Here is a 24,937-nt window from a genome sequence, read left to right as displayed (position 1 = left end):
TCTCTCTCTTTGAATCTCAACTCCCTTTGAGCTTTCCTGTTGATCAATAAGGCCAGTTTATAAGTGGGTTTGCTGAGAGTGAAGAACAGCAGCTAAATTCCTCTAACAGGCCAAAACAAACAGTTTGGAGTCCAACAGGGATTGTTGTCAAAGAGCTGTTTGCCACTGTTCGTTAACTGTAATGACCGACGGGCATATCCACTTGCCTGTCTACTCCGCGTCAACCTAAACGAGCTCCTTGAAGCTTGAGAGCTACGGAGGGGGAGGCGTAGGTTTGGGAGATGGATGGAGCAGATGGAGAAGACAGAATCTGAAGAGAGTACATGAGGCTCGTGGTGCAGTGAGACCGCACCCAGACTGGACTGACTGCTCTATATGTCTGTATGATATTCAGTGGATAGTCAGCTGGGTGCATTTGTCAGTTGTTCGGGGCTCAGAGCAGCTGTCAGGAAGAGAGGAAAACCAGCCCATGGAAACAGACAGCGCTGTACAGAAGATACATGTCAACACCCAGAGCTCTAATCCCTCTCCTCTGAGTTGAATGAAGCAAGAAGATATTGAGGGAGGATTCTGAGAGACAGCCAAAATCATCTGGATAGAGGGGAACAAGTTTCTCTTCTTGGTTTTGTGTGAGCATACTTTGCTATGTCTTTACTTGGCAAATAGCTAAAGTTAAAAGCATGTTCCTTAGAGTTACAGTGCTTCAAAAAAGCAAGCAAACTTCAAACAAACTTCATCTTATTGTATGGGGATCTTATTTGATACATTAACACAAATGAATGCATAACTAGAAAGTAAATAAAAGGGTTACATAGCTATGTTTTTTTTTTTGTTCTCCATCATTAGAAGCTCCTACTGGAAAGCCCTCTAGGGGTGATACGTAGAGCTCCGCCTACAGGTTTGGTGGGAGACAGTTCAGTAGATATCAGAGTTTATAGCCTGGTATGGTTTATATATGCACATTTCCAGTTTTTAATAAAAACAATTGTGGGTGGCTTACAGTGAGATGTAGAAAATAGGGTAATTACAAAAGCAGTTAAGAGGTCTGAGGAGGAGCTGCAGAGATCCACTGGTCAGGTGGTAGAGTCTTAACCTGGGACAAGCCAGATTGATACTCTGTAGTTTACGTTTAATTCTACGCAGTATCAATCTTGTAAGTTTTTAACCAAACATGGCAGCAGTAGCAGCTTGATGCATCACTTTGTTGATTTGTTTTGCAATTAGCGAAGTTAAATGATAAATCAAACTCTTACCAAATCCTGTAGTGAACGTGCAAACATCTTTGCCAACCACAAAGGTGAAAATCATGTCCTTTTTTTTTCAAAGATGCAGCCATTTTTGTTTTGCTTCATTCTTCTGCCTCTGGATGACGTGTTGATGTCTTACACGTTACTGCATTTCATTGGTCTGAAGCATTTCTGTTTCTAGGCTAACATACAGTAGCAGCCATTCAAGATGGCCCATCCCAGTCAATCGCCAGCCAAATGGCAGCCCACATCCCTAACTCCCAGCGAAATTCCCATCATTTATTAGATTTTGTATGCCCATTTTTTCTATAATATTTTTACTGCTGTAAACGCCAGAATTTCCCCATTGTGGGACAATAGAGGGATTTTCTATTCTATTGTATTCTATTCTATTATATTCTATTGTATTTTATTCTATTCTTTTCTATTTTTGGAGCAGTGGCACAATTTGCATAATCTGGGAATTAAAGCAATTCCAGTCCATCATTTTTCAAAAGCCATGTAGAGGAGACAGCAAACATTAAGAACAAGGTACCCTGGCCAGCTGAAACCAAAATGTAAGATTTTGGTCTACATCTCGGGCTACATGTATGGTCTAAAAGCTAACACTACACAATAGCAAAACTTGAACTGTTAATTATAATATATGGCCAAATGCTTTAATTTCTAAACACAAAATGCTACAAGGGAGACACTTTTAAATTTTTGTCATTTTTTATAAGGTAAGTTTAAAAGGTTAAAACCCTCCTTCCATGATACAGTTTTGCTTTGCTTTGGGCTGTCACGTAAAAACCATAATGAAATACATAACAGCTTATGACAACAAAATGAAAAGGTTTACAGCATATAAATACTTTGGCAAGTCATTGTAGAGACCCATATGGCGTTTTGTTTTGCTCAGCTGTTCTTATGCAGGTTGTCATGATTAATTTCAATAGGCATTGAAATGAAGTAGAAAATGCAGATCTGGAAAGCTCAAAGATTCTTGACTTTCATAAGCCTAAAAAGTGTTGATTTAAATCGTTAGCACACACATCCATAGAACCCCCATCTGCACGATTACACAGTGGATTTAGCATTGAATTGTCATATTCAGCAGTATATGAAGGCAGATCAGGTTCAGCTGGCTTCACCCCTTGAGATGATTCTGTTGATGGGAAAAGATTCTGCGGCGAAAGACACAACACATCTGCTTGGTTCCATCTCCTGGGTGACGGTGCACAGAGGGGGAAAACTCTGTCTTGGTGCTGCACTGTTCCCTTCCCCCTTCCTATGCAGCACCTATTATAGGATGCACCGAGTACTGTGGCGAGTTCTGCCTGAATGCATCCTCCATGCCTCTGTGGGAAATCAGCCACGTCACACAGTCCTCCACCACAGACAGATTTATCATCAATCACCCACTAAACACTCGTCTGTTTATCAACGTGACTTGTTTTAAATAAGAAGACGGAACAGGGGTGAGATCAGGGCTCGGAAACCAATCTGTTTTTATATACGTTGCTCTTGGTTGTTGTTCAGTCATCAGTCAGCTGGATCACCGTCTTAGTCCAAACTAAATCAGGATGGATCGTGCCCCTGTCGATTTTTTTCTCTCCTAAAGAGAAAACACTTCCATGTTCCTGTGAGATTTCTGTGACAGCAACTCAATGTTAACAGTTCCTGCTTGAATTAATAGGAGAAAGAAATCTTGATATTTCTGTTTGCATCATGAAAATTGTTCTGCCAGTATCAAATACTGATTATAAACAATGGCAACTCTGCATAATGGTTTATAGCAGCGGGGCTAAACATTAAATTGTCTGATCTGCACATAATCAATGAGAGAACCTGATAATTCAGCTGGAACTCAGGTGGAGTTTTAGGTTTATAATAAATGTGATGATGACTAGCAAAAAGGAAGTACAGTAGACAGCTGAACAGGCTGAGATGGCAAGCCAGATTAATAATGTGTAGTACACTGCAAAAAAATGGAAATCTGTACGAGTTATTTTTGCTTAATTTACATTTAAAATAAGAAAAAAAAATTGTTTGTCTTATTTCAAGTGAATATTATCTAATTGTCTTATTTTAGGAGTAGAAATACTGATTCCATTGGCAAATCGTTGTATTTACCTACTAAAATTAAGGGTAAATACACTTATTTTAAGAAATTTTGTACTTATTTCTAGATGGTTTTTGCAGTGTACTCAGCTTAAGTTCTTAAGATTATTGATCTGGAGCTGCTCCCTTCGAATCTGGGAAAAGAGGGACATTTGGGAGAACCTTCTGAGCTGATGGTGAAATAGTGGATTCCGACAAAAAAAGATGTAGGCGTTGGTTAGAATAATGCAATCTGATTGGCCAACCTGTTTTGAGTCACACTTTAACAGTTTATGCTGAAACGGTGCAAGATTAGATTCTTGTGTGCTTGTGAAAAAACACCGCAAGAATTCAGCTCGAAGGTCTAACCCCCAGATTCCACAAACTCCGTCAGCTCTCTACTCCGCCCTGCTCACGTAAGTCGTCCGAAGTACTTGTCTGTCATGTTAATCAATGAGAACTGTTCCACATCCATCGCTACTCCTCCTCACGTCACCATCCTCATACGTCTTCTCCATCCTGCACCATGAAAATACGGAGCCAACGATTTTCTGCTCCCTTCCAGTCTGGCCAGGTCGAGATCCACAATTGCAATGTAGGCTTTGCGTTGCGCAGGTGCCCTGGAGAGCAGCTGGGCAGGGTAGTAACGGAAGATGTGAGATTTCGGGGTATGGTAGCAATTAAATTCTGTCCAAGCCCTTATCCAGAAGTCTGATGAAGTATCCATCTGGCCTTTATATCCATTCTTTCATCCAATTCAAACAGTTGCAGTGTGGCAATCCACACTGGATGCATGCAAGGCCCGTTCTTGCATCACCTCTTATCTTGAAATTTCTGGATCTGCATTATTTTGAGTTCCTGTGTGGCTCACTTGATTTGTTTTAGAAAAACAATAAATTCAGCTCAATCATATTTAACAAATAAGCTTGATCTATGGATCTGATTGAAAACAAAACTGGAAAGAAAAGGTTCTATTTTTGATGGATCAATGGATGCATGGATGAAGCAGTCTGTGTAAATAAAGGTTAATTAAAATCTTTAATAGATGAAAACCCAAACTGTTTTTATTACTCAACTGGAAGCACAGATATATTTACAAGACAAAGAAAAAAACAACCTCAGATTCCAAAAAGAATTGCAATATCCTGTTTAAAGGAAATACATAAAAAAAGGTATTTAAAAAGTAGGTATTAAACTATATATATATATATATATATATATATATATATTACCATAGTCATAATATGTTTAAGTTCTACAAAGTGAATAAAACTGAAATGTAAATTATTTTTAAATAGATTTATGTCCTGGATCAACATTCCTGCCAATAATATTATCCACAAGTTTAGTTTAATAAATCCTGCATCATTGTTCAAAAATATATGAAACTGTTAAACTGAGATTGGTTTGGATTTCTGGATTTGACCTCATCATTTCCAGACCCTGAACATGCCTCCTTGTGTTCCATGGAACGAGGAGAGTCTTTGGCCTCAGAGTCCATGGCTGAAAATGAGGATGATCAACCAGCTGAAAAGCAGCAGAGCAGCAGAAACATTCTGAAAGATGCTGGAAGCTTGCAGCTCAGATAAAAAAAAATCATATTAAATTACATTGTCCCCTTTTAAATATTAAATAGACTAAAGTTATTGGCTGCTCAGCTCACGTGAAGTATGCTTTCTCAAAGCGTTGCAAAACAAATCACACTGAAACACAACAACATCATCAGGTTTTTAGAAATCAGAGCATTTATATGGTCAGATCTAAGTTTCTTCAAAAATCTGGGCAAAAGCTGGATGTGGAGCCTTTCAAAGAGCTCTCAGTCAGAGCTGACCCTTGTTTGAAAATACAACCGTTAAAGGAAGTCTTACTGTCTAATGTAGATTCTTTTCATTTAAACGAGACATTTCTCCTTCCCACTGAACGTGGCCCCGCATCACATGGAACAGCACTTCTCTAACAGTGGGATGGAAAAAAAAGTAGTGTCATTATTTCTCTGAGTTTCCCTGTCACACCTGGTAACAACCTGCCCCCTCAGAGTATCTAGTGATTTACCCACAGTTTCTGTGCTCTATTTCCCTCCTTGTTCTGCTGGAAATAGGCTAAATCAGCCTCTGAAATAAAACCCAAAGCCTTATTTCTTTTCACTTTTTCTGCTTAGGGCATTCTCTTCTGTACCAGCCAGTGCATAAAAACCTCCAAGGACCTGCTGAAAATCTACTTGCATGAGTCGGATCGGGTCTACAGGGATAAACTGGTTGAGGAGCAGGACATCCATGCCTTTGATAAGCTACAGACGGACACAGTGAAAAAGTTCTATGAGGTGAGAATTTTTCTGAAGTTCAGCTGGGGTAGACGGGAGCAAGGAGAGAATCATTAGGCTGTCTGTATCTGGACTTAGGCATCAGTGGCCAGCACAGCGAAGAAAAGGAGGAGGAGGGAAAAAGGAATTTTTTTTTTTTTAGGGGGAGAGAGGGCAGAAAGCCTGAAGAGACATCGGGGAGAATATTAACCAGTTTGGTATGGGGTCCGGCTGTCAGGGTCTGCACTGCCAGGCTGGCAAATTGGAAAACATTTTAATGGTTTCCTGCCCACTGCTCCCTCCTTACCCTTTCTGTTGCCCTGTGTCATGCACACAAGTAAAAAAAAAAAAAAAAAAAAAAAAACTGACAAGCACACACACACACAAATACAGTTCATCTGGAAATAAAACGATTAAAATAAGAGATTGTGCAACAATTATGCAACAGCTGTAGGTTTACGCACTTCATGTGCAGCCTGTAAACCCACAGCTTGCATAATGATAATAATAATTGAACTTTATTAATCTCACACTGGAGAAATTTACTGTTGCATTTAACCTATCTGCTTTGGGAGCAGTGAGCTGCCATTGTGCGCCACCCGGGGAGCAGTGTGGCTTGGAGACCCAGTGTGCAGGCTGAGGGGATCGTACCGGGTACTTGCAACCTTGTCAGACCACAAGCGCTCTGCTCTAACCACAAGGCCAAAAATTCCCCATGGAGGCATCTGCGATCCATGAAAATCAGAAATGCACCGATCAGGTTTTATACCAGTCAATACCATTTGTTTTAAACATGGAGAGTGCACACCAGGTTATTTCCCATATATTAGAATCCTAAAGAATTGCATCGAGAGGCATTGTAGAATTTACATAATGTTTCTCTATCCATTCACTAAATTGTCTGTCAGACTTTTTCGTTTTCATATAATCCAACAAACCTACATCACACACTTATTGGCTGATTTGCTTAGAGATGAAAGATAAGATCTTCTTTTCAATGCATTAATAAAAGTTCATTAAAATTAACCAGATAATTGTTGAATCAAACATATTAATTGGTGCATCTCTAGTAAAAAAGTACAGCAGTGCATGTTTTCTTAGTTAGTTATACTGTTTACTTGAGTTATAGTGGCAAGGACCCATCTCCACTGCAGTTTTTCTATCTTTTAAATGCTGAAAAAATAAATTCAGGATATAAAACAATTCATTCTGAGGGGGAAAAAGTAAAGCAGACTTTTTAGAAATACCCTGGTAAATGCTTTGTGTCTGATTGCTTAACTCCAGATTTAGTAAACTGTTGTCCATTTATACAAAGTTTAGTCAATTCTGGTTTCTTATTAAGAATTATATAAAAATTTAAGAAAACAAATATAAGGATTCTTTGCAACCTCCTTTGTAACTGCTATTTATAGGAAAAGAGGAAACACTGTAGGCATTTTTAACTGACACTATGGTGCATTTGCTGACAAAAAAAATGTTATTTCAGTCTTTAATTTCTCAGCTTCAGTCAAGTTAAAATTGGTCGTTTCCCATCAGTAGTCAGTTTCTTAGTGCAACTCTAGTCTAACTTTTTCATACAGACATCTTTCCTTAAGAGGCAGAATCTAGAGTGAAACATTTCAGAGCCAGCATGGATGAAAATGAACTGGGTCAGCCTCTGCAAAGCAAAGACGTTTAGCTATGTCCATGTCCACACAGTTTAGGCCTAACAGTAATGTTCCGCTGGCAGAAGAGTGCTGCTCTCACTGTTTACCACAAATGTGTGTCTATGAATTTCCCCAAGGACATGGAGGAGGAGCTGCAGCAGACCAGGGAGATGAACCTGTACTGCCATTTCGCCGGGGGGCTGGAGGAGCCCAGGTACATGCCAGCGGAGTCCTGGAGCAGCCTCAGTAAAATCCTGCTGGAAGCTCTGGAAAGCTACAATGAGGTCAACGCCACCATGAACCTGGTGCTATTCGAAGATGCAATGGCTCACATGTGAGTCCAGGTTAACAACTCAGGGCGCATATACTACTTTTCTTCTTTCTGATAACTTTATCAGAAAAGCAGAGAAACTAATTATTACACAACACTTAACATCTGGTCACTTCTGACTCACCCATTGAGAAGCAAAACATCATAATTTACCGTGCAGACTGTTCTCTTAGTCATACTCAGTTTTATCCAGGGTCTTGCTTGTTAAGGTCAGCTGATGTTCCTCATCTGCCACTCTGCACTGCTGGCTCTTAAACAACTCTTTGCTGGACAAATTATTGTTCTCCATTTTATTTCTTAGAAGTAAAAATACTGGTCCTGAACTTCAAAATGTTTGATTGTCTTAAAATATATGCAGATATGTTTTTATTTAAAGAGTAAATCAAAAAGGTTGCAAAATTATTGTGTTTGCAATTCAGCAGACAGCATGTAAAAAGCTTTTTTTTTAGTTTGTTTGCCTTTATCAATAGGCAGACCACATTCTAATGCCCAAACTAGGTTTAAGATTATAGGTTGTTTTGTTAAAAAGGTAATATTACAAGTATTTTGAATCCAACCAAAATGACTAAAGAATATCAGATCATTTTTTCTGGGCTTGATTTTTAATAAAAATGGCTATGTTTATTTTTTTATACTTTAGGTCGATATTGGAATATTGTGAAAATGTAATCATGTGCTTACATGTTAAACTGGAACTGAAACTGCATAAAGCAAGCTGATTAACTCTACTTATGTTTGGAAAGTAACAGATGTTTGAGTAAATAAAGCCCTGAATGATGAGAGCAGTTAAGAGACAGATAAGAGTCCTTAGAGCGAACAGTGGAGTTTAAAGAAGTAAAGGCAGTTAACATTTGTTTCCAATTGTTTGGCTTTAGCGCCAGTTGGCATCTAAGAAGTTTAAATGTCATCTTATGTATAATCACTGAAAGTCGTTGAAACGTTATTGAAATTGCAAGAAATGCAAAGCGGCTAAACTGTCATCAGGAGAAGATGAAATTTAAATGTCAGCGCAACTGGAAGCGCGGAAACAACTGAGATTTGTCACTTTGCATGTGAAACATGGCAGCAGCTAAAATGGGAGTGTGTTTGTAGTTGTTCCTTTCAGCTGTGCAACTGGAAATAATGAAATCAGATCATCTATTAAAAATGAAAAGACAAAAGGACATTCTTATTATATATATTATATGAAATGTTATGGAGTGAAGCTCAGTCTAGAGAAAAAGAACATTTTTAATTGGAAACCCAAATAGAGAGGGGTGTTGTTCTTCATTAGAACAAAAGAAAGAAAGCAAACCTTTTCAGGGTCTTTTTTTTTCAGTCAGCTCTTTTCCCTTACATTCTATTTTTTCTTACTCTTTCCTTTCCACTGATTCTTTCCTCCCACTGCTCTGTACATACAGCTGCCGAATAAACCGAATCCTGGAGTCTCCACGGGGCAATGCGCTGCTGGTCGGAGTAGGCGGCAGCGGCAAGCAGAGTCTGACCCGACTGGCTGCCTTCATCTCCAATCTGGAGGTTTTTCAAATCACCTTGAGAAAAAACTACGGTCTCACAGACTTAAAGGTTTGAAAGGAAGATATTCAGTGTCTGGTTGTTGCAACGTTTTTATTGTTCCTTGCAAGTATTCATACCCTCTCTTTTTTTATTAATTTTCCAGCATTAGTTTATTTGTGCAATACCTGCAGTAGTAGCCATTCAAAATTTCCCCACTTTCATTGATGGGCCCTTGGCTGCTCCTGGGCTGGTCCTTGGCTGATGCTTCACTGGTTCCCCACAATTCCTTTTTTAAACATCAGTATTTGTAATTAAATATTCTTTCTGTCATGATTTTTGGACATTAAGATCTAAAGGGAAGAGTCCTCTCTTGGTTAGACCCTGTAAATCAGTGAAAGGGTGGAGTCAGGGCAAAAAAATATGCAAGAGGGGGTCACTGCAGTGGCTGGAAGTTGGAGGGGATTTCCCTTGGAGGTGCAGGGAAGTGGACAGGGAAGTACGTTTGACTGGGAAGGTATATTCTAAAACATGAATACACCCTGATTGAAAGCATGCTTATGCTGCATTGGCTGCAGCATCACCACTATGATTAAAGGTGCTTGTCTTTAGCACCCTCCTATATTAACACCCTGTGTTTCAGTCTGCCCGTCATCTTATTGACTCTGAATGGGAGCAAACAGAAAACTGACCTTAGACCAGCAAAGCTCCCTAAAATAAACATTAGCATTTTAGTTCTCTGGTACATATTGAAGTATGATCCAGGGTAAAACAGGACTATAATACAACCACGGAAGAAAAACTAAAAGGTTCTTTTTTTATACATTTTTTATTAGCTTCCATGTTGTTGCTGAAGAAAAGCATTCTGTTGTTACTGTACCACTATGTTATATGTCAAACATGATTCGTTTGAAGGAGTGCACAGAAAGTTTCCCATCGTCTTTTCATCATAATAGCTATATTTATACTAAAATAAGTTTACTATTAAGATGTTTACTCAAAAAGACGATTAAACAACACATTTCTTTAATATTATTTGGTTAAGAAAATTTCCTAACCATATAGTAATTTGCTTCAACTTCTTAATAAGGCAATGCTTTGTATTGGTTTATCACAGTCCATCTCAATAAATTAATTGAATATGATGTCATAAAATGACAAAATATGGAAAGGTTAAAAGGGTATGAATATAGCACGGCTCTGTACAGTTTTAGAGTTCAAACAGCATAAGGATGTTTGAATGTCAGATGCTTTTGAGTGGGAGAAACTCCTTTTATCATAATAGTCTAGTTTCTCTAACAGCTTCAGTTTCTACGATTTTTCTCATTCCTGATCCTCCTACTCGTCTTCACTTCCCACCCAGACTGACCTGGCATCGCTCTACATCAAAGCTGGTGTGAAGAATGTTGGCACAGTGTTCCTGATGACTGACGGCCAAGTGGCAGATGAGAAGTTCCTCGTTCTGGTCAATGATCTTTTGGCATCAGGTAACAGCAGGCCTCTTTAATTATTGTGTTTGTAGGAGAAAGATTTGATATCTTAGTTTTTATATTCGTGAAAATTACAGATTGTCATTGCTTCCTAGTCTGGTTTTAACGTTATTAAGAAATCCAAGGAAGCTCTAACTACTGCTGTTTAGGGGGCCAGTCCATTATGGTAGGAATACATTTATTATTGTTCTACCTAGGTATTTAAAATGTACTGTAAAAGAAATGAATTTTATTATTTTCATATTTTTCTCAGACAACAAAAATCACATAAAAAAACAGACAAAAAAACAATTGTCTCTATGAGAAAAACATCTTTTTCCAGGCTCTCTTTAATGACCCGGACAGTTTACTATGAAATGCTAGCTCCTCTCTGTTTATGCTTGCAGCCTCAGTCCTGCACAGCTGTTATGTTGGTTAGAATAATGACTAAGATATATTTTTGTTTGTTTAACTATGTTCCTGATATAGTATTAATTAAATCCTATGTTTTTTTTAATAGGCAGCTATCTGCAACATTCAGCATTTGTTATTACTGACCTCATGAGGTCTTCCCAGCACACTCCAAGCTCCTGAACTTGCACAAAACATGCTATATTTAGTTGCAATCAAATGCACTTTTCAGCTTTTCAACCACAGGTGCATTAAAACCCAGAGTAAAACATGAACATATTTAAGTAAATATATTCATAATCCAGCTCTAGTGAATTATAGTACCTACCAGGGTTTGCACTTACTTCTTGCATAGTGTGCAATTTTAATCATGTCATCCTTCATGGAACACATGGTCTATCATTTGGGACGCAAAAACAGCATGAATCCTTGACTAACCATTTTGCAATTTCTGGACTATCCACACACTCTTGGTTCTTTTCAGTAGCTATGATGCCATCAAATTGAATTTGATGGGAAACCTGGAGTACCCAGAGAATGCAGAAACATGAATATGGAGAACATGCAAATCCATACAGAAAGGTACTAACTTGGTTTTGAAGCCAAGGCTTCTTCATTGGGAGTGTTAGTGTCTCCCTCAGCCTGGATAAGCTGCATAAAATCATCAAGACAAAAAAATAAATAAATAAATAAAAATGAAACTTCTTTAATAAAAAACTTAATGCATGAAGTAGCTTAGTGATTTATAGATGGATCAAAACTTCAGCCAGCAAATATTTTTGTCCAATATTTTCTCGTATCAGCAGCGGCCATTACATGCATGGGTTTGCTCATTAATGAGTTCATTCAGCAGCCATGCCTTGAGATTACGTGAAGTGAGTTTTAAAGTTTAGGAAACTGTTATTAACTTTACCGTCAGCAAAAAAGCAGCAGTTTAGCTCCCACAAAGCAAGTTAAGAGGAGAGATGGCTAAAAGACATTCCTCCTAAAGCATACAGTAGCATAGATCACAGTCAGTATTTCAAAGAGCACTCCAACATTCGTTAAGACAATATCATTGAAATTGAATGTTATCTATTACTGCTCTTTCTTATTTTACAAAAAACTTAATATAACAAACCAGAAAACAAACCATTTCATAATGCCAATCAACAAGGTAGCAGGCTGTGTTTTGAAACAAGCCTTCGCTTTGCAGGTCTTTGTTTTGCCTCTCAAGCATCTTCCTTTCACCAGCTCCAGTTAGGTTTCTGAAAGGGGACGTCTTTCACTTCACATCTTGAAACATATGATAGGTTTCAGAAATATTAACCCCTGTTTTTGTGCATTTATCTCTTATAATTTAGATGTATAATTTCCAATTTCAAAAGTTGATAAAATTATGTAAAATGTCCTGGATTATAAAATTGAACTTCGCCTCTTTGGATATCTATCTTAACATCTACCTCCTTTTGGGAAATTCTCCCCTATTTTGCATACATTTTGCATAATATATAAATAAAAACTGGGTGACTAAAGCAAAACCAAGCTGCATCAGTTCAAACATGAATCAAAGTCATTTTTTATTTTAAAACATAATAGGTTTTTTTTTTTTTTACATAAAGACACGCTTGCTTGTTGTGACTGCTTTGTCATTTTTACATTTTGACATGCTGTTATATTTGTGTTATTCGTACAGTACTTTGGTCCTCCCTATGTCCATAAAATAAACTTGGTGGTTAAATTATGGAGAATCTAAGCTTTCCAATGATACCTAACATGTCCATATTGGAAAACATGTTACTGGTGTAATTTTCATGCATTCTGAGATATTAATTGTAAATGCTATAAAACGGGTCGCCGGCAAACTGGTGGGTTTTGAGAGGCTAATCTACACTGGTATGATAACATTCATCCAGCCATTTCTGTCACGCTTAATCCCAGTTGGGGTTGTGAGGGGTGCTGGTGCCTATCTCTAGCTGTCTACACGTGAGAGGCGGGGTACACCCTGGACAGGTCGCCAGCCCATCGCAGGGCAACACAGAGACAAACAGGACAAACAACCATTCACACATACACTCGCAATTAAGGAGAATTCAGAGAAACCAATTAACCTAACAGTCATGTTTTTAGTACGATGAGATCTGCAACTAAACAGATATAGATGAAAACCCTACACAGACCATATCATTTGGATATAAGAAATATGACAGACCAGGTCTCAACTCCATACCTGACATCTGATTTCATCCACCTAAACACATCCCAAGCAAAGAGAATGCTTATCCTCCTTATGGAACCTGACTGATCTTCTGTAGAGGCACCAGTGTCTGTTAATGAATCGCTGTAAATGGCACATTAAGTGCTTGTTCATGTTAGTGGTCGCACAGCTTTGATTTTACTTGTCACAGGAGGTGCAGTATTAAAATAGGAGTGAAATTAAACAGTTGGGGCAATAGGTGATTCTGGACAGGGGTCAACAGGGGCCAGTAGCCCTGTAGAACTGGTCCTTGCTCTTGGTATTGCCTTTGTAATGAGGAAATATTGCTAATTCAATTAATTATGTTGGAACGCACTGGGATTGAAACTGATTGGTCAAGGTTACACTATTAGATCAGCTGTGTTGAGATACGATCATAGGTTTCATCTGCTAGATCAGGAGTTTGAGACCTGCAGCCTCAGATGTCCAAGTGGTTCTTTAGCTCTGTGGATCATCTAATATAATAGCAATGAAATATCCCCCTGTTTCTTTTTTCTTTATCCTTTGTTCTGTGCTCTTATAAAAAGACAAAATATATAAGAATATAACAAGACAAATTAAAATAAGAAAAAAAAAACTCCCACCCTCTGATTTATTTGGTCTGGGGCATAAATGGATTCCTAATCTCAGGTGGAGGCCTAGAATGTCTTAATTTATTGAAAGTGAGTGTTCCTTGCATTTTAAGTTTATGAAATAGTGTGATAGTTTGACTATTGTAAACAAATTCATAGATATATTTCAAATTTATAACAGTTGATGGTCAATAATAATGTACTCTTTCGGGGGCACAGTCATACAAAAAAACAGAGCTTTCTAGAGGATCCTAGGTCTGCACTGAATGTCTAATAACTGACACTTGGATAATTGACACACTATATTTGCTCTTTGCATAATATTAATGGATTATTGCATATTTACAACAATATGGGTCAAGGGGTTAAATTAATGTGTAAGTGGTGGTGGGATCGTCATGCTGAGGGAATAGTGATGTCTTACAGAAAGTTGAGACCAGGATAGGAGAACAAAGGTGAAAGACAATTTTTACCCTTTTAATTTATCATAAAATGAAATATAAACTTGTATGTAATCAAATATATATATATATATATATATATATATATATATATATATATATATATATATATATGAAAAACATTTAGCACATTTGTATTTATTATTTATTTCATTCAGTTTTGTGTTACTTTAATTACTAGCCTAGATTGATAATTTTCTTTAATAGAGGCTATGTAAACGTTCAAGCACAACTGTTCCTCTATGAGCCTGGCTTTTTTTTAACTTTAAAGGTACTCAAACTAAATTGTAGAGCTTCTCCACAAGTGGACAATAACATTTGTATTGTACTGACGAATTGAAGCCCAGCCCTTCCATTACACGCACACTTGAGTGGTTAGATTGATTTTGTTCTATTCTTGTCATCCACAGTTTGTTGAAATGTTTATCATTCTGTGAAAATATAAATACAGTGTTAAAAAAATATTTGTTATCATTGTTATTCCAAAAAAAAAACTAAAAAAAAAATCAACTGGACTTTGTTTCAAAGTTTGAAGACGTTTCGCTTCCCATCCAGGAAGCTTTTTCAATTCAAAATGTCAGGAATAGAGTTCAGTTTGAGGCTTTATAGAGTAGCCCAAAAAAAGCCTTGTTTTTGTTTTGAAAACATGCAAATTGAAACCAACGAAGGGGTCATTTGGCTTCTTTTGTTAGCCTGCAAAGCCCCATACCCGTCTATGTCGGGATGGGTTTTAGTGGAGCTAAACCCAAACGCAGAACACCACGGAGACTGAAATAAAGTTGAAACAGTTTATTAAAACGAAACAAAATCCAGGTTTGGTTCTGATACAGGAATGAGTCCGGGCAGGTCACACAGAATGCTCTTATCTGTGGTTATGACTGAGCAGTGGAGAGAGGAGACAGAAGAGTCCAGAGACTGAGGGATAGCAGAGGGCTAAGCAGCAGCAGGGCTAGGCTACAGACTAGCGTGGGCTCAGTCCTAGAGTTGCTCTGAGTTCTCACCTAGAGAACAGGTAAGCAGATTTAGACTGTAGATCTCCTGCTTGACTACCAATAGCAGGAAGGCAGATTTCTGATGAGCTCCTCCAGAGCTCTTGAGATGTGGCAGGCAGATTACAGCAAGGGGACTCTTCCAAAGTGTCCAGGGTTTATTCCAGAGCAGGTTGGCAGGCTTCAGATGATGGGCTCCTCCAGAGCTCCTGAGACACGGCAGGCAGAGTTCAGCTAAGAGAGCTCCTCCAGAGTTCCAGGGTTCAGTTGGGTTTCTTCCGTGGTTAACTAACACTCTGGCGTCGGAGTGTTGTTCACAGTCCACTTAAATACTGGTCCCCTGATGAACAGATGAGGATCACCTGGTGAAGACAGCTCCAGGTTCAGGAGATCCAGTACACCCTCTAGTGGAGGAAGGTGGACAGCACTCCAGAACCAAACAGAAAAAAACAAAACAATCAGGAAGGGATCCTCGGCGCCCTCTGGTGGGCAAGCCTCAGGATCCCAACAGTCTAAGTGTCTGAAAGGGGGGTCATTAAAGAGAATTGTTGGCCTAAGAGCACAATGTGAAGCGAAACGTCTTCAAACTTCCAAAGTCCAGTGGATTGTTTTTAATTTTCTTTTTTGGAATGACCTGGATGACTGATAATCTTCACCAGCATATTTTCATTGTTATGTTAAATAAACATATTCATAATTGAACATGAACAAAATAAAGATAAACATTCTAAACATAGATGTACCTATTTATTTATTTGAAGCATTTGCAGCATATTTGGGACCCCTCAATTTAGGGAACATAATAGAACATTTTAGCCTATTTGTGCCAACGCTTTGGAGATGAACGAAGTGAAACTTGATGCTTAATTGTTTTTGCTTTTAAACTAAGATATGTTTAAACCTGTATTCAGAGTGAAAATATTGATTATAAAACCCAGTTTACCTGCTGTTCTATTGACATCAAATGTTAAACTTAATTGATCTTGGATGCATTAAACTAAATGGAAATAAGAAGTTGAGATAAAGCAGTTTAAAAAGATTTGTAATAATAATGGCACCTAAATTTATATCGGATACATTTTCTTTTCTTCACCATACATCTATTCAACCACCTCAATGCTCCATGCTCATCAGTGCTTTGACTGGAGCTGTGACTTAAAGCAGATATCTGTATTAGCATATAAGTCCCCTGCGTGATCTCCTGCAGTCTCCACCTCTATTACCACAGCTAGATTAGATTTAAGAGTCTCTGTGCTCAGTGTCAGCTCAGATCCCAACTAGATAAGAAACTTTTTCAGAGTTCACAGGCAGCTTAAGCTCATATTAAAACAAGGTCTGGAGGCACCCCTGTAATGTGATTCATTTTATTCATTCCAGGAGAGATTCCCGACCTGTTCCCAGACGATGAGGTGGAGAACATCATTGGCAGCGTGAGGCCAGAGGTCCGCAGCGCAGGATTGATGGATACCAGAGAAAACTGCTGGAAGTTCTTCATCGACCGCGTTCGCAGGCAGCTCAAGGTGAGGCAGACAGATAGGACAAAAAGCCTCGCTTGTTTTTTTTTTTTTTTTTTTTTTGCTACTGTGGATTTCTAAAGTAATCATCCAGAAACAAACGTTCTTAGTGGCTCCCTTCCAGTGGAGAGTTATGCATTAATCTTCTTTGCAGAGCTTCGCTTATGTTTGATCTCCATCCTTTCTTAATATAGCAAAAGCTTGCAGCCTCACACTCTAATTTACCACTCCTAAATAAAAATAAAAAAATCTCTCAAACTTAGATAAACATCTGGCTTTATGAAGGAGCTTCTCCCTAGACAATTTTCTTCCCTGACACTTTCAGATGAACTTGAATACATTGGGGGGCGGCGGACGTCTTTATAAATCACCAGTAGGAGCAGAAAAGCTGCCGTTTAGCTACAGATAATTTCTCCAATGTGTAGTCGCTTTGTTCCCTCTGGGGAAGGAGAGATTCCAGAGGGCTGCTTATCCTGTCATTATTATAGCGTACACCACCACCTCCCACATCCCTCACCCCCAAACCACTCCCAGCACAAGCCTCTGTAGATCGGGGAGTGAATAAATAAGGAAGGCAATCCCACAGGCAATCTTCTAAAGAGTGGATTTCTGACTGTTTAGTTCTTTCTATTTAAACTGCTTGTCTGGGTGGAAAGGGAACTTTTACAGAAACGTTGGCAAGCTTCAATCATTGCATGAGGATGTGCTGAGGCTGTGTTTCAGCATGTCGCTCTGTGTGTTGAGCGTAAATTCCAAAACTAGGCCACAATTTACCATGCTTCTGGAACGTTTTTGACGAACTGCTCTCCCAGTCGATGGGGAAGAGTTTGAGGGGGTTAGTTCATCAATGGTCCAGCCTTTCTACCTGAAAAAAAAACCCTGAATGTTGGAACTGTAACTATACAGTCAAATGTTATCACTTTTTTCCATCACAGTGTTTTTATCACTACTGCTCACCTTCATCAAGGCTGCACTTTAAAAAATAAAAAAGTCTTGAGAGCTGTACTAAATGATTTTGTACACTTGGGTGCACAAAATGACAAAATAAAATCTGTCTGTCTGTCCACAAAATCAGTGACATAAATAACCAGAACAAATGATTCACATCTGACCTGGACCTAATGTGGTACACATGCAGACCAGCAAATGGTTATGTAAATGATTCAATTGTGTGTGGGTGCTCTCTCATACCTATTGGTTCCAAAGTAGGGCGACTGTACCATCTGTACAATCCGCATGCTGACAAATGGCACAAAATGACCTCTCCTCCCAGCCCATAATATGCATCCCAATCAAAAACCAGAGCTTTCTGGTAAAGCTAAGAACTCGAGGATCTTCTTCGTTTGCTAATATTTACTCAGAGGTTTCATTAACTACCAGATGCTCCAGGAGCTGCCTGATAACTGCAAATTAAAAAAGTTATGCATTTATGTTTTTGTACCACTTTGTAGCTAAACAAGAGCATTCATTTTGGCTTCATAGCTGCTTTTAGTAAAGTGTTTAATAGTGTGTCTTTTCTTCTATGCCAGCTTTCTACAGATATAAACCAGCTTAGAGGTATAGTAGAGGATGTTCTTTTTCCGGGTGGATCATCAAAATAAGTGGTCCTCCTAATTGTTAATCATTCTGGTGATATGTTTACGTGCTGGTCGCGACTTTTACTTACAGGTGGTGAGTTTGACATAGTGGAAATATTGCAGATCTTCTTTTGGAAAATAAGATTTAATGAGTGATGCAAACAGCATCTTTTAAGCAGTGTGCACGAGGAGAAATGGGCTTGTGCATGCTCGCACGCGTTTAATAGGTGTTCCCTCTCTGGAGTGGGTAGAGGGTTATGCCCGCCAAAATATATGCATTTTTTTTTTTTTTAAGTTTTAAAAAATTCAAAAATTCGCAAAAATCCTACGCTATGTCTTTAAGCATTTTGTTTTTCTGTGACTGTTGAAAAAAATATGTAAAATTCAACTAAATGTAGCTATTCTTTGGGATCTTCATTGGAATAGTGAAAAAAAATTATTAAATACCTAAAAAGCACACACAAATATAAATGACATGATTTAATTCCAATTATCTGCACAATATTTTCGGTGGGTGAGTTGTTTGACGTCTTGTGAGGGAAAGCTGAGTAGCAGTCTGTAGTAAAGCAACACATCTGTCAGACTGCACATTGGAAAGGCCATGCCTTGGACCTGTTTTGCAGCTAGGTTCTCACACTTTCTTTTTCTTTAGTGGAGGAAAGATTGCTTTTAGTAAATACCGGCACATTCTAAGATCAAATATCACACCCTCTGGGAAATGTGGAAGAAAAAAAGGATAATGGCTTGTGCAGCGTGGAAATGATTTCCGGCACACCTCAGAATCCACATTAGGCTGCAGAAACCCAAACTGTGCTGACCTCGGGAGAGCGGTACAAAGGTGGAATCATACAAAACTTCAAGACTGCTCCTAAAAGAGAGGAAAGCTATTTTGTCTCTAAAGGTTTTTTTAATCTCGCCTCCTGATTTATAATTAGATCTAATAATAAACTTTTGTCTTGCCCCACAGATAATCTTATAAAAGGGTTTGCAATAATACACCATTAATACTGATTTAAATTGATTTAACAACTTTAAAAACTTTTTCTTTTAAATTATTTTCCAGGATTTCAAATATACCCCCAAAAAATTATTTAAAATGTAAAACAAAGCCTTGATATTGACTTTGTATTGACTTCATTTAGAATTTTTTGCTTCTCTGAGCTGATTAGTTACCATAGGCGGTTTCTCTGGGTGCGCCTTCTGCTTGTTTGTTTCTTTAGATTGAAAATGTCGAGCATCTGGCTGAGTGTCTCAACAAGCCAGCTGTTAGTCTCCAGCAGTGAAAATCAGTCTGACATATCCCAGAGCTCAACACACCCCTTTAATCCACATACATGAAGGAAGCTTTATTTGCCTAATGATGGAGCTGCAGATAATGAATTCACGGCTCTCCATCACCGTTCTAGACCATTAATGGGTGTTAGTCTCACATTTCCTCTGTAGGCCTGCTGTGTATCTACCTGCATCCAACAAAACAACTCAATGACTCTGATCTATTTCTGTGTCCGAGTCCAGCCTGTATTATTGTTGCCATGCCATCCCTTGCAGGTTGCTCTGTGCTTCTCTCCGGTCGGGAATAAGCTGAGGGTTCGTAGCAGGAGGTTCCCTGCAGTGGTGAACTGCACTGCGATTGACTGGTTTCATGAGTGGCCACAGGAAGCACTGGAGTCGGTCAGTTTAAGGTTCCTCCAGGATGTAGAGAACATCGAGGTAAGAGAAACTCTCCCTATAAACAATACAGTAGCAGCCATTCAAAATGACCCTTCCCAGTCAAACACCAGCCAAACAGCAGTTCCACTGGGCTTCCCCGGGCCGGCAATTTTTTTTTTACTCTGACTCCACCTTTCACTGAATTACAGGGTCTGACCAGGAGACAACTTTTCTCTTTAAATTTGAATGTCCACAAATCATGACAGAATATTTTAATACAAAGATTGATGTTTAAAACTCAATAGTAAGGGACCAGCCAAGGGCCCGTCACGGAAAGTGGGGAACTTTTGAATGGCTACTACTGTAAATACCAAAAGAAAGCTTCCACACAAAGGAAGTTCTTGGGATTTTAATTGTGAAGGACCCAAAAATAATTGTCCATGCCCCAGAGGAAATACTTCCCCACATCTTCTCCCACTTTCACTGTGTCTGGTGACTCTTAACCCATGCAGCCTCAGGTAAAGGAGTCGGTGAGCAGATTCATGGCCCACGTCCACACAAGTGTCAATCGAACATCCAAGGAGTATCTGGCTAACGAGCGCCGCTACAACTATACCACGCCTAAGTCTTTCCTGGAGCAGATCAAGCTGTATCGCAGTCTGCTGGGTCAAAGGAGCAAAGAGCTAACCGCCAAGATGGAGAGGTTGGAGAACGGCCTCCAGAAACTCGGCAGCACATCTGCTCAGGTATTTTCATCATTACTGTGACATCAAATTCCTGCAGCTAGATGTGTAATCAACTAGAGAGAGTTTCTGGTTTGGATGTGGTTTATTCCCCTTAAATATCAGTCATAGGTAGAGAAATGCCATAGCTCTATGTGTGACATGCCACACATAGAGCTGAAACTGAGGATTAGAGGCTAGTGATGAAGCTGTGTAGGGATATGATAAAACTGCATTATAGATCTCCCGAAGGTTAGGTATATATTGCTAATATTAATCTCTATTATTATATCATTAATATCAGGTATACTGTATGCAGGTAACAAAAAGGAAGTAAAAAAAAAAAAACAACTTAAAATTGATAAGCAATAACTGACAACATGGTAATTTACTGTTGCACATTAATCTTTGCTTTAGCAGAAACCTCTCAATAGACAAGCAGAGAGGAGAAAATGTCCAGACAAGAGTGAACTGGAAGCAATTACTACAGCATTGCACTTGCCTCCAAAGATTTAACTTTAAATCAGTCCCTGTAATAGATAAGCTTACTACAAACAATTAGCTAACAAATCAGACTATGTTACCGCTCCCTCTTCTATCTTACTAAATGCTTCACCGAGGATCCATCTGTCACCCTTGGTGGTTGGGAAAAAAAGCAGGTGGGCACTTTTTTTTTTTTTTTATCGATGTAAGACAAACTCTGACCTCAGTATATTGCAGAGCTAAGAACATGGCACCAACACCGACTTTATGATTGGTAGGACATGACTACCATTTTAGAAATATTTCGCAGGAGAACAAATGTCATATTTTTTGTACGTATTTCTACTGATTGGAAACAATATCTATGTAATGAAGAGGGGGGGTTGAAATTTCGGTTTGAAAACAAAAGAGTTTGTAGAGGAAGCTCATGATTACAGTGAACATATGGAAGCTTTCCAACTCTTACAAGTTATAACTCATTGTCAAATATTCTGCAAAAATTATCTAAAAATATGTAGAAATTTCTTAAAATGACTATATAAGAATAAATAAGATGATCTGCCAATTGAATTACTATTTTTACTCTTCATATTAGACAATTAGATAGAAATAAGAAAAAGCTATTGTTTTATCTTGTTTAATTGTAAATTGTCTTATTTCATTGGTAAGAGTCTCACTTACCTCCTCAATTCAAGGAAATATGCACTTATTTAAAGAAAAATTGACCTACGTGGATATACATTTTTTGCAGAGTATTAATCATGAAGATACAAGTGGAACGTGCAATTACTGGGCATGATACGAAGGTATAAAGAGTAAAAATTATTTTGATATTAAGATAATCAAATTTACCGGTAACATGAGAGTAATACTAAGCTTATTAACAATTTAAAATTATCGTTGACAATTACACCTAAATCGATGTATGTTTTAGACATGCCTTAGGTTTTCTAAAAGTACCGCATTTACTGTATTTAATAGCAACCTTTCTTTTCTGGGAGAACTTTATGCAAACCCGCAGGAAGCCATGTCTGCAATACTATTTTGAATGTGTTGAGGAAACTATGGCAGTGCTTTAAGAGGAATTGGTTTATAATTTGTGTTTTGTAGAAACCTAAACACAAAAAAATTAGGAATGTTAAACCCTAAAAAACAAATGGCAGTACTTTATTGCTTAATGAGATGCAAATGGAATTAAAGTCTCACTATGTTGGATATAGGACTTAATTTCCCTTTTACATGGTTGAATTTAAAAACTGTTGGCCTTAATCCAAGCTAACACACATTGTAAAGAATATGTTGTACATCACACATGTCCAAAGTATGCATTTACCAGCTCTGCACATCTAGGGACTGACATTTTGGATCTTTGTATCTGCAAAATGTACAGCATCTCCACAACGTGGTACTGCAATAACAAAGCACTCATAGGTGATATTGGGTGTAAAAAAATCAGAGTCAACCTATTTTACTATCATCAGAGTATTTAAAACTATACTGAGTGTGAATCTGCTCAAGTGTTGGAGTTCAAAAAAATTTGCAATGCAGTGTCGCTTTTACTCTATATGGTATAGAGACTGACACGGGAGTGGATTTTCACTCCTGTCCCGTCCCGATCCCACAGAAAAAAATTGTGTCCCGTCCCGATCCCGGACCAGAGTAGAAATCTAAATCCTGTCCCGTCCCACTCCCGGTGAAATTACTCCCACTCCCATCCCGCTCCCATTCACAATGACTCCCGCCCCTGCACCACTCCCATTCTTGTTTTTGAGCGCGGGTGAAAAACTCAGAGCGGAAGCACTGTTGGTTTTTGGGTCGTGTAGTTTTTTTGACTCACATTATAGTGTAGGGTTCAAGGAAAAAAACTACAAAATGGCAGCGCCAGTACTGGATTTTTTTTTTTTCTTTCTATTTTATTTTATTTTTTTGGCATCGATCCTAGTTTTTTTTTAAGTTGCTATTGGTTTGCTCCCGCCCCCGTCTGCTCCTGTTAATGTTTAATCCTGTACCGTCGTTACTAATACTGACTACCATCCCACGGGAATCCCACGGGAATCCCGTGACCTGTGGGATTCCCAAAAAAATTTCAGTCTCTAATATGGTATTGATTACCCACCAGTCTCTGAGAGGTCTTGATTAGAGACACTGGCTATAGAGTCATAAATTTAACACTGATTTAGAGTGGCACCAAATGTTATCTAAAACAGTTATATTCAACTCTGTAGGTGTTAAAGTAACACTTTTTTCAGTGATTCAGAGACATGTTCAGAATTATATTTATTTCGATCTACATATTTTATATGTACTGCAGACAAAAAATGTGGACATTATCTCATTGTACCAAATATTTATATTTTTCCTCTGCTGCCCCTTTAAGTTTGTGGCAAAGTGGAGATTAGACCTTTTAAGAATTTTCTTAGAATTGTTTTAGTTAAGGTTTGTGTTGTTTTAGCTAATAGTTATCCTGTCAGCACGTTCTCCTATGAGATCTCATTCACCCATTCAGATACAAGGGCGTTTGTTGCCTTATTGATTACTACTCTCTTTACCTGACTTATATGCGGACGACCACATTTTTTATTTGCATTTGTGTTATGCCCTTTTGTACATCTGGGTGCTAGAGATGTTAAAAATTGTGTGACCTAGCACTGCTTAAACATCGCCTTTTTTTCCACACCCGTTTGCTTTCCTTAATGATCTTTATGGTACTGTTTCCACAAAAATGTTTCCTAACAAATCTCTAAGACCTTCACACAACAGATTGATTTAAATACAATAGCATCTATGTGCTACATAGCGACTTTAGAAGAAAAAGCACCCTTCTAGGTAAAAAAGAGAACTTTTTTATTGGTTCATTACATGAAAGCCTGAGGAAAATGGATTGAAACTTGAATAAAATAAAATAAAAATGGAGGATATTAATCCTTAATTGAGCCACAGTGTTTACTGTCTTGTATATCAAACTAAGTTGATTTGTGCATGTGGGCATGAAGAGCTGTTTGCAATGAAGACAGCAGGATCACTTATATGAAATTATCCTTTGCATAAGGTAATGTGTCAGTCTTTAATACCCACACCTGGATCCATTTGTTCCAATGTTTACCAGCTCTACTGTTTGCCAGAAGAGAGCTATATGAATAATGGAATGCAAAGCCTGAGTGTGAAGCAGTCCTAATTATAGTGGGCCCACTATCCTCTGTGAGTTAATGTAGAACCAACTACACAAACAGTTTCACTTTGGCATAACACGTATCTCTGCTGCTTTGCATAAACAGGCCCACACATTCCCACCCGCACAAAATCACACATACATAAACAGCCCTTGCGCATAAGTGACGTCGGTGCTGAAAAACACCAGAGTGTCCTGTTTTCTGTTCCCCCATCTCCAGTTTACTGTGGAAATCAGCTGCCACACATATATTATACATAGGTGGTTATTATGCTAAAAGATGAGCTTTTTTTAATTAGAGAGCAAACCCTTTACAGCAACAGGCCACCACTAATGTAGTCTGTGTCTTTTAGTGCATCCACTACCCTATCTGTCCTATTTGAAGTATTCTATTTAACATTCTGCATAAGAGGAGCTGTGGATCACCGAGGAATGCTGTGGTCATTGACAAAGAGGATTAAAGCCAACCCAACCTTTGCAGCTATAGGGTCAGATAGATAGATTCATGAATCAATAAATAAATATATATATATTTTAATAAGTCTGTCTGTCTGTCTGTCTGTCTGTCTGTCTGTCTGTCTGTCTGTC

The 24,937-nt window shown here is 38.4% G+C and overlaps 1 protein-coding gene across 1 annotated transcript in view; it reads left to right on the top strand.

Moving 5' to 3' along the window:
• dnah9 (dynein, axonemal, heavy chain 9) overlaps nucleotides 1–24,937 on the top strand; it is a 228,899-nt gene that overhangs the window by 107,918 nt on the left and 96,044 nt on the right. Inside the window, exons 48-54 of the mRNA XM_015392821.1 lie at nucleotides 5,488–5,649; nucleotides 7,412–7,608; nucleotides 9,006–9,168; nucleotides 10,460–10,583; nucleotides 16,612–16,754; nucleotides 19,874–20,035; nucleotides 20,488–20,721. Coding sequence (XP_015248307.1) covers nucleotides 5,488–5,649; nucleotides 7,412–7,608; nucleotides 9,006–9,168; nucleotides 10,460–10,583; nucleotides 16,612–16,754; nucleotides 19,874–20,035; nucleotides 20,488–20,721 — 1,185 coding nt within the window. The remainder of the gene's footprint in view (nucleotides 1–5,487; nucleotides 5,650–7,411; nucleotides 7,609–9,005; nucleotides 9,169–10,459; nucleotides 10,584–16,611; nucleotides 16,755–19,873; nucleotides 20,036–20,487; nucleotides 20,722–24,937) is intronic.

This window comes from Cyprinodon variegatus, unplaced genomic scaffold, assembly GCF_000732505.1.
Source record: "Cyprinodon variegatus isolate N-32 unplaced genomic scaffold, C_variegatus-1.0 Scaffold608, whole genome shotgun sequence".
Lineage (NCBI taxonomy): Eukaryota > Metazoa > Chordata > Actinopteri > Cyprinodontiformes > Cyprinodontidae > Cyprinodon > Cyprinodon variegatus.
The sequence above is the reverse complement of the archived record's forward strand: the minus strand, read 5'-3'. Positions and strand labels throughout refer to the sequence as shown.